A 9,709-nucleotide genomic window follows, 5' to 3' on the forward strand; every position below is an offset into this window, starting at 1 on the left:
AGCAGGAGGAGCCCATTTCCCAGGGTGTGAGGAAAGGACTTTCACAAAGCCAGACTAAAGTGGCCCAGGGTCATCTGAAATGTACCTGCCTTTAAAACAAAGTTATTGTCCAGCATCAATCAGGAAAGGATCTGTGTGTCTGTGGCCTGCACTTCACACTGGGATGGCTTAGTGACACTCGTGCATTGTTACCTGGTGTGCAGAATGGGTGTCATGACCAAGATGTCCTAACAGCTGGACTCCTCCACTTTGGTGTCATGGAGCCACAGTGTTGTGCCTGCTCAGAAAACAAAACACAGCAAGCCCAGGAAAGACAGACCTGGGATATTACATTTCCCAGAACTAACCATCTGAGAACTACACACAAGAACATTCCTGAATAAAATGACCCAATCCCTAACACTTTGGAAAGCTGCCGGTTAGTTTAGAAGATAAGCATATGCCCCCCCTCTCACAGGCATACGGAAGGGGAGCCCCACTCCCAAGTACCAACCAACACTGAATGAACATATATGCCAGAAAAGGCCTGACCCAAGGTTGTCCACAGAAACTAAATTCACCATAGCCAGAGCTTGCCAGTGGCCCTGGTGTCCACCAGGCAGATAAACAACTTTAGGCTTTCTAGGCAGGAGAACACCCAGTATCAAAAGGAACCAGCTGCCAACAGATGTGAACTCGAGGGAGCAAACTTAAAACTATGAGAGAGCAGCCAGACGCAATGGTACACACAGAATGAATCTCCCTGCGTGAGATTCTGATGCCATTTAGTGGGAGCTTTAGAAAAAGTGCAAGAAAGTCCAGGGTTAGAAATCTTAAAAGCATATTCAGGCTCTGGCCCCCATCTGAAGGAAACAGAAGAAACTAAGGAATAATTACACCTCTCTAACTCGGAATGGCAGTCAAACACAGTGGAACCCCATGGCAGCTTGCAAGGACTGCATTAGGAAGTGGGAAGTGGGAGGCGGGGTGGTTTCATTATCTTAATGTGAACAGCCTTCCTAGTGGTAGTTCCCTAGCCAGGTCTCTGCCCTGTCTGTCCCACTGGATTTAAGCCTTATAGTAGGAGACAAATACATGTCCCCACAGAGTCCATTCCTTACATTCTACAACAGGGAACACCAACCATGGGGAATGGAAGCACAGACGTTAGTAGTCACTTCTAACAGGTGTTTGTCATCAGGGCTTACCCTGCACACTTGGCACTTGTTCTATGTAGAATTGTGCCCCCTATTCATGTTGAAGTCCTAGCTCCCAAGACCTCAGAATGTGACTATCTGGACACAGTCTTTTGTTTGTTTTGTTTTTGGTGTTTTGAGACAGGGTCTCTCTACACAGTTTGGGCTGGCCTCGAACTCAGATCAGCCTGCCTCTGCCTCCAGAGTGCTGGGATTAAAGGCATGAACAACACACCTGGCTCCTGGATAGAGTCTTAATGAGTTAAATGGGGTCCTTATGGTGGACCCTAATTCAAAGTACTTGGTGTTTTTTTATGAGATGAGGACACAGCCACTCCATCCAGCAAGGACACAAAAGTTTCCATCTGCAGATAGAGGAAATAAGAAGCCTGCAGAGAACCCAACACCTTGATCTGAGACTTCCAGGCTCCAAAACCTGGAGAATAAACCCCTGCTGAGCATATGCCCAGTCTCCCGCGCTCCGAGATGAGCGCAAAACTTAACGCACCTCAGCAAGTAGTTCTTACGTTCAGATTGTGTGTGGAAATACAAGGACTGAGAAGGTCCTCAGCATCGCTGCTCGCCTGTCTATGTTCACCATGTTAGAAGACCCCGAGGCAGTTTTAAATCCGCTCCGACCAGCGAACCCGCGGGTGACGCTGTAAACCCTCACCCAAGGAACGCAGGAGGAACTCGCAGGGGAAGATGGGTGCCGGGATCCACCACGACTGGAAGCGCGGACAAAGAACGCCACCCTAATGCTTGTGACTCGTAACCCAGCAATATCACCCATCACAGTGGCTTAGCGACAACGGAGACATTCTGCTTTTCGCGCGCTGAGCCCTATCCCCAACTTCGCGCTGGTTTTAAGCAGAGCCCCGCCACACATAAGCCCCGCCCCTGCTGTTGCCTCCCGCTTATTTCCCGCGCCACACCCTCCAGAGCCCCGCCTCTTAATTCTCAGCCTATCCCGAGCCGTGTCGTGCACTATCCCCGCCCACCACCAACCCTTATCCTATCCTGCACCATGCCACGCGCAGACCCCGCCCTCCGTGCCGTCCCCTTTGGCCTTTCCCGCGCCCCTGAGCTCCACCCACTGCCTCCCTCGGCCTATCCCGCGCCCTTGAGCCCAGCCCCTAGCTTTTTCCCCGGCCTATCCGGCGCCGGGCCCTCGTCCGCCCCGCCCTCGCCGGCGGGGTCAGCGCGCTGTGACGTGTGTTGGGCGCGCTGTGCGCAGCTGTGGTCTGTGTTTGGTACCCGCTGCCATGCCCAAGCGGAACTATCCGTTCGCTGATGCTTCTCCGCTGCAGCTCAAGGTCCATGTGGGCCCGAGAGAGCTGAGCCGCGGTGTGTTCGCCGAGCGCTACTCGCGCGAGGTCTTCGGTGAGTTCGGGGTTCCATGATAGAGCGGGCAGCGGGAGACCCCAACTGGCCAGCGCGTCGCCGCGAACCCAGCGGCTTCAGGCCGCCCCCGGGGAAATCCGAGTCGAAGCCGAGTATTGCCGAGTGGTCCAGCCTGGCGCTGGACACGCAGAGGGACTGGGCCGGGGGTGGGCGTGAAGGCGTGCGCTGCCCTAGGCCCTCTCTAGTGGACTTTGTAGCGGATGGAGGCTGTTGAACATTGCTTTGCAGTGATGACGCTTCTGGAGCAGATGCAACGCGATTTACCTTGCTTAGCGCAAAGTTTACTCCTGTAGTTTTGAGTGGTGCCGCTGTGCCTGTGGAATGTGCTGTAAAGCCCAGGCTTCGGAATTACAAACTCCCTATTCAGTCCCAAGTGTGTAGCTGATTGGCCTTTTCCCTTTTCTGTCTTCTGGAATGCAAACTCAAGTGGTGAGACCTCGGGGGGGGGGGGGGGGTGTGTGTGTGATAAGTGAAGTGTGAGAACTGAACGGCAAAGCGTTGTGCCCGCAAAAAAAAAAAAAAAAAAAAAAAAAAAAAGTAGACGTGGCGGGGAGTCGTGGCATTCGCCTTTGATGCCAGCACTCCAGAGGCAAAAGCAGGCAGATCTCTTGAGTTCGAGGTCAGCGCGGGCTACATGGTAAGATGTCTTACAACAGAAATAACAAAATGCAAACAGGGCCCAGAAGATGGCTCAGCCTGTTAAAATGCATTCTCTGCAAGCCTGACCCTGCGTCAGACCCCAAGAACACACAGTAGGAGAGAATCAACTCCTCAAAGTTGTCTTCTGACCGCCACACTCCCAATAAATAAGTCAAATAAAAATTCTTTTCATGTAAGCATGCAGTTAAAAAGAAGACCTAAAGCCGGGCGGTGGTGGCGCACGCCTTTAATCCCAGCACTCGGGAGGCAGAGCCAGGCGGATCTCTGTGAGTTCGAGGCCAGCTTGGGCTACCAAGTGAGTTCCAGGACAGGCGCAAAGCTACACAGAGAAACCCTGTCTCGAAAAACCAAAAAAAAAAAAAAAAAAAGAAGACCTAAGTATAATTGGAACCTAACTGCCTGGCTCTACCTTTTTAAGGACTTATATCCTGGAGCACTTGACAGGGCCAGTCAGAGCCAGCCAGGTCAGGGAGGGTGCTGGGTTCTGGGGTGTTGTAGAGTAATACAGGACACATAGTTTGAGGCCTGAAGGATGAATACCAAGCCTGAGCTCACACTCTGGACTCTTCGGTGGGTGGTGAGTCCTTGAGAACAAAGATTACTCTCAAACAGGGTTTCACAGTGTATCTTAGGCTGACCTTGAAGTTTAACAATCCTACCACCTCAGCCTCCTGAATGCTGGGATGTGCCCCCACATCCACTTCCTGTCTTTAAGTAGGCGGTAACACTGAGTGTAGCTAGGCTGGTAACAGCCAGCCACTCTGAATTTGTACTTGCTGTTGCTGCTGCCAATTTCACAGAGAAGCCCCTGGGTCTGGCAGGTCTCCCCTGGCTGTATGTGAGCATTTCTGGAACTAGCATGCAGTGTTTCACTTGGAGGTTCCCTGGGCCTGTAGCCCAATGGAAAGCCACTGTTAAAAGTGTGAGCATCCTCTTACCCTGGGACGGTGGGTAGGAGGGCCTGGAAGGTTCTGGGAGGCCTTTGTCGGGAGGTTGCTGTAGAAAGGACGGTTGTTCACTGGCCCGACAATGATTGTAGGTGCTGGTTTGAACCTGTGTCTGTGTCCTGCCTCCGTTGGGCACTTGCTTTTGAGAATGAATGCTTCAGGGCCAGAGCTTTCTCTGGCACGATAAGACAAGCTTAGGGAGGGTGCAGAGGAAGACACAAACCTGGTGAAGAAAGATGAGCCGTGGCTGCTGAAATAGGCCAGTGGAAGGAGTGCCAGTGTTGAGCACCGCGTGGTGTGGGGTTGGGCTGCAGGCTGCAGGTAACAGTCGAGCCAGAGAAAGGCAATGGAGAGCACTTCAGCTTGGAAGCAAGGAGGCCCCGGCAGTGTCACGGCTTCGGGAACAGGCACCAAGAGGGACTCTGTGCCTTGTAGGGTCATAGGATGGCTGTGCAAGGGCTTTGCAGTTGACAGTGTTGTCTTTAGGAAGGATCTTCTTCCCCAGAAAGAACCAAGCAGCTCCTTTTCCAAGGGGCCCAGGCCTACAGAGATCACATATGGGGCGAAGGCTGTTCCATCATCCACTTGCCGGAGTCACTGAAGCCTGGCCTGGTGGGGGCCCCTCAAGCTGCAAGGGGACAGATGGTGATTGGACCTGATGGCCGACTGACACGGTGCCAAGCTCAGGCCTCGGAAGCTGGTGAGTGGCTGCCAGTGGTACTTACTGGCTATTGCACTGAGGGGAGACCTCGGCAGATGTTCTGTTCAGGGGCTTTTACTACCTGGGCAAGCAGGATCCACTTAGAGCAGTGAGTGGTTCTCAGCCTGAGGCTCACAACCCTTTAGCAAGCCTTTATCCAAAAATATTTACGTTACGATGTATAACAGTTGCGAAATGACAGTTATGAAGTAGTAACAAAAATAATTTTATGGTTGGGGGTCACCACAACATGAGGAACTGTAGTAAAGAGTCACAGCGTTAGGATGGTTGAGAACCACTGACTTTGAGCCTGGTAAGTTGAGCAGATGGCAGAAGGTTCGGAAGCTTCCTGTTGTTGGGAAGTCTGCCCCTCACAGACATCCAGGAGTGAAGTCAACAACTTCTAACTGTTGTGTCAAAGAGGAACAGGGCTCTCCTGCTATCCCATCTGAAGTAGGAACATGCTGGTCCATTGCCTGTTGAAAGATGCTTCTCACGTGACTGGTGAAAACAGACAGACCTCTGTTTCACCCTGAATCTGTTGGTTCCAGAGGCAGCCCACAAGTCTCTTGGCTGACCAGTGAGTGACCCACACCTTGAGACCTAGACAAAGACAGTTCTGAAAGAGTACTCCAGGGGAGAGTGGAGCCTTCCATACAGGAATAGGCAGGTCATCTGTCCTGGAGTCCTGTGACCAGTCCTGGGAATGCAGTGTGGTGACTCTTTAGTGTAGTGCCTGGTGGCTGCTAGGTTCTCAGAAGAACGCAGTTGCTGGGGAGGGTAGGCGCATGGCCCTGCCCTCTTGGTCTCTCAGTGCATTTCCAGTTCGCACAGCCTGGGTGTGTTTTCCTCACAGGCCTGCCTGGGACAGCACCCATCGCTTGTTCATCCTGCGTGAGGTCTGTGGATGGGAAGGCGGTCTGCAGCCAGTGCGACCGGGCCCTGTGTGGACAGTGCATTTACACCTGCTGGGGCTGCGGTGCCTTGGCCTGTATGCTGTGCGGCCTTGCAGAGTGAGTGCTTTGATCTGTGGGGTGCAGGAGGCATGGTCCCTCTCCCAGGGTGGGCACTGCCACGTGTGTTTCCTGGTTAGCAGTGGTCTCTCGGGCAGTATGGAACGGGTACTGCTCATCCCTTCACTGCAGCCAGCTGGGTCAGCTGTGTATTTGCGAGTGCTTGGTGAGTGGGTGGTACTGCAGAGCCCCGCCCCCTGTCCCACCCTGTAAGGACACATTCCACCAAATGTATATGGAATCCAGACAAGCTCCGACCCCACATTTCTAAAACTAACGGGTCAGATGGAAAACCACACATCACATGGCAAACCCTTGCAACCAGGGCACTCTGCAGTGGTTCGGAGAGATCGGGAGTGCTATGCAGGGGTGCTCTGGGGAAAAGCCTTAGGCGCCCGTAGGGCTGGTCACGCTGAGGCTGGGAGGGAGAATTTGCCAGGCTGCCTCCCAGCCTCTGATGACCGCTTGCTCTAAGTCCTCAGTGTTCCTGCCAGTGGCTGTCTTGTTGCTGTGTCTTCATGTCACATCTGTGCGTGTCTCATGACATCTGCTCACTTACCTGGTAAACTAGAAAGGACTGGAGCCCAGATGTTAGGCCCACAGGATGTTTGCATGCTAGACCTCCTCCCAGAGAAAATGGCATCCCCAAACTGTCCCTGAAAGGCTCCTGTCACCTGAGTCTGTCTTCCAACAAGTTCACATGCTGAGGTGTCCTGAGATTAAGGGCTTCAGTAAGTAGAAGGTGCAACCGGCCTCTTAGATGGCTTTTCTCTCTCTTGACAACTGTAGCTATGACGACGATGGCGAGAAGACGCTTTGCACCAACTGCGCTATGTTTGAAGCCTGACGTGGTGGCCATGGAGCGCACAAGATGCTCACACTGAAGAGAGAGGAGGTGGCTTTTTTATACAGTATGTTTTGTACCCCGGTAACAAGTGAATAAACCTCTTTATATTTGCACGAGGACTCCCTTTCATCTGTTAACCGTGCTGATGGCAGCGGTGAAGCTTCAGGGGCAAGCTTTCCCAGCAGCATGCACCTCGGACACCTTGGTATGATGAGACCCCTGCTTATCGTCCCCACCTGGAGGCAAGCCAGACCCAGAGGATTCCTTCCTGTCCTCACTCAGCTGCGAGAGGGAGGCAGCTGGGTCTCAGGAGTCTGGCTGCCGAGTGGTCACCTGTGTGGGTGGCTACCTCTCACACTGAATGGCCAGCCTTTTTCAATACCTACACAGCCGGGCCCCAGGTGTTGATGGGCCCTTGCCCTCTGGGAGGTTTGACCCCGTGAAGTGTCCTGTTGATGCTAGGGTATGACAGTCCTCACCACATCTTCAAAGGTGTTTTTTGTTTTGTTTTGTTGAGACAGGGTTTCTCTGTGTAGCTAGCCCTGGCTGTCCTGGAACTTACTCTGTTGACCAGGCTGACCTCAAATTCACAGAGCTCTGCCTGCCTCTGCCTCCCGAGTGCCAGGATCAAAGGTGTGCACCATCACCGCCTGGCCAGAGATGTAGCTTATGCAGGGCTTTGGAAGGAATTCATGGGAGGTAAGATGGCCTGGAGGGTAGTGGTAGGCCAGTCACCGCAGCCACCTAGAGGTCTGCTACTTAGAAGTGTGTGGCTGGTGGGTGGGTAGACAGTGCAGAGCTTCCCCTGCCCCGCCCTGTAAGAGCAGCTATGGCTGTTGGTCCCCATACCCATCAGTGAGGTGTGCCCCAGATGAGGTTGGTTCAAGCTTCCTGGTATGATTGGACACTTGCCCATAGCCCCTTTGTAAGCAGGAGGGTTGGAGGCTGCAGGTGGGGAAAAGGCCTTACACTGGCTGTGGATAATGGGACCCTGGCTAGTTCTGAGGGTTAAGTAGTGCTGAAAGCTGCTTGTCTGTAGACAGTGACTTGGAGGTGGGCCCATCTGGGCCAAGGGTTGCAGTTAAGCTGCTGTGGCAGTGCTGGGGAGGAAGGGCAGCCAGTGAAGCTCTGAGGATGGGATTTGGGACCCTCCCTGGAGTATATATTTGCAGCAGGGGCTCACTGTAGCTCTGGTTATCCTTGAACTATGTAGACCAGGCTGGCCTCTGCCTCAACGGAGACCATCTTCTTCTGCCTCCTGAGTGCTGGGATTAAAGGTGTGTACCATTATGCCTGGCAGCCTTCTAGATCTTAAACATTCTGAGGCTGTCTTAAGTGCTGACGCCATAACACTTGTCTGCATGTGTCCGAAAGGAGCTGGCTGCTAGGGGCTTGCCAGGCACACACAGGAACCAAAGCAAACCCTGTCCCCACACCACACCCTCACTCCCATGGCTTCGGATGCTGCTTCACGCTGGCCTAGCCTTCTGGCAGGCCTGTGGGCTCCCCGATCTGTCCTCCAGCCTGCTCAGCCATGCTTTGCACGGGCCTCTACTGTAGCTAGCCCCCCAGCTCACCAGCTAGGATCATTGCACAGCCCCCATCTTCAGGCTGTCCTCATAAGCAGCTGGCTGGCCCTAAAAGCAAAACACCAGAGACTTGACTTCTCCTGCTCCTGCCCCCCCAGGGTTCAGTCCATGCTAAGCATGTTCCCCCTTAGCTCCCCTCACTTCCATGGCTGGAGGCTCTTCCCCTGGGTATTCATATGGTTCGTGTATGTCTTCCCAGGTTGGGCTCAGAAGCATCCTAGTGCCTTAATGCACAGCCCTGTTGGACTTTTGATTGCGCCATTCAGAATATGATTTGTTAACCCTTTGGCTGCTGTGTAGGTTCCCAAGAGCTATAACTTGGCTTGACATGGCATCCTATGTGTCACAGACTTGTATCTGCCCAGCATCCAGCCATGAGGTAGCAGGGACTTAAAAATGGTTTGTTTAGGGAGGTATTTGAGTGTGTGTTAGTGTGGGTGCATGCATGAGTTTGCCATCTATGGAGTCAGCATCTACTTTGTGTTGTTTTGGTTTTATTTGGTCTGGTTTTTGAGGTGGGGCCTCTCATTTGGCCTGGAGTTCACTGATTAGGCTAGGCTATCTGGCCAGCAAGCTTCAGGGAGCTGCTGCCTCAGTCTCCCCAGCATTAGGATTACAATCAAATGCCACCACCGTGTCTAGCTTTTTTAAATGTATATTCTGGAAATCAAACTCAGGCCATGTTTACATGGCAAGCATTTTACCAAGAGAGCACTCCAGCCCCTATACAACTCTTAAAAAGAACAAAGTACTAAGACATTAGACAGCACCCAGTGTCGGATGGTAACCCTAAAGAAGGGAATGAGATGAGTGTTAGCTTCTGCCTGCAGAGCACTCAGCTGTGGTATGGGAGGGGATTCAAAGAACCTATGAAAAGGATTGAAATTTGGGGGATTAGAGTTGGGGTGGCCAGAGTTTGCACACCAGATTGCCAGCATGTCCTGCACACTGGAGCAGAGCACCCTTGAAAGTGTTAATGTTTTTTTGTTGTTGTTGTTTTTTGTTTTTTTTGTCATTTTTTTTTTCTTTTTTTTTTTTTTTTTTTTTGGTTTTTCGAGACAGGGTTTCTCTGTGTAGCTTTGCGCCTTTCCTGGAACTCGCTTTGGAGACCAGGCTGGCCTCGAACTCACAGAGATCCGCCTGGCTCTGCCTCCCGAGTGCTGGGATTAAAGGCGTGCGCCACCACCGCCCGGCGTCATTTTTTTTTTCAAGACAGGGTTTTTCTGTGTAGTTTTGGTGCCTGTCCTGGATCTCGCGCTGTAGACCAGGCTGGCCTTGAACTCACAGAGATCCGCCTGGCTCTGCCTCCCGAGTGCTGGGATGAAAGGTGTGTGTCACTGCTGCCCGGCTTAATTTTTTTAAGATTTATTTATT

At 52.5% G+C, this 9,709-nt stretch overlaps 1 protein-coding gene across 1 annotated transcript; it reads left to right on the forward strand.

The window, feature by feature from the left end:
• Positions 1 to 2,386: 2,386 nt before the first annotated feature.
• Positions 2,387 to 6,859, forward strand: Siva1 (SIVA1 apoptosis inducing factor). Its single transcript, XM_052739125.1, has 4 exons — positions 2,387 to 2,558; positions 4,692 to 4,886; positions 5,743 to 5,899; positions 6,689 to 6,859. Exons 1-4 carry the CDS (start codon positions 2,441 to 2,443, stop codon positions 6,744 to 6,746), a joined length of 528 nt encoding a protein of 175 aa, XP_052595085.1. The 5' UTR covers positions 2,387 to 2,440; the 3' UTR covers positions 6,747 to 6,859.
• Positions 6,860 to 9,709: the final 2,850 nt, after the last annotated feature.

This window comes from Peromyscus californicus, unplaced genomic scaffold (assembly GCF_007827085.1).
Source record: "Peromyscus californicus insignis strain IS unplaced genomic scaffold, ASM782708v3 Scaffold_15__1_contigs__length_86483966, whole genome shotgun sequence".
In the NCBI taxonomy this organism is placed as follows: Eukaryota; Metazoa; Chordata; class Mammalia; order Rodentia; family Cricetidae; genus Peromyscus; species Peromyscus californicus.

Bases quoted from the DNA above. Each gene is read 5' to 3' on its own strand.
- Siva1 (XM_052739125.1), top strand. From the start codon at position 2,441: ATGCCCAAGCGGAACTATCCGTTCGCTGATGCTTCTCCGCTGCAGCTC. The intron at 2,559-4,691 runs GTGAGTTCGGGG...CTTCTTCCCCAG, and splicing joins CTACTCGCGCGAGGTCTTCG to AAAGAACCAAGCAGCTCCTT. The intron at 4,887-5,742 runs GTGAGTGGCTGC...TTTTCCTCACAG, and splicing joins AGCTCAGGCCTCGGAAGCTG to GCCTGCCTGGGACAGCACCC.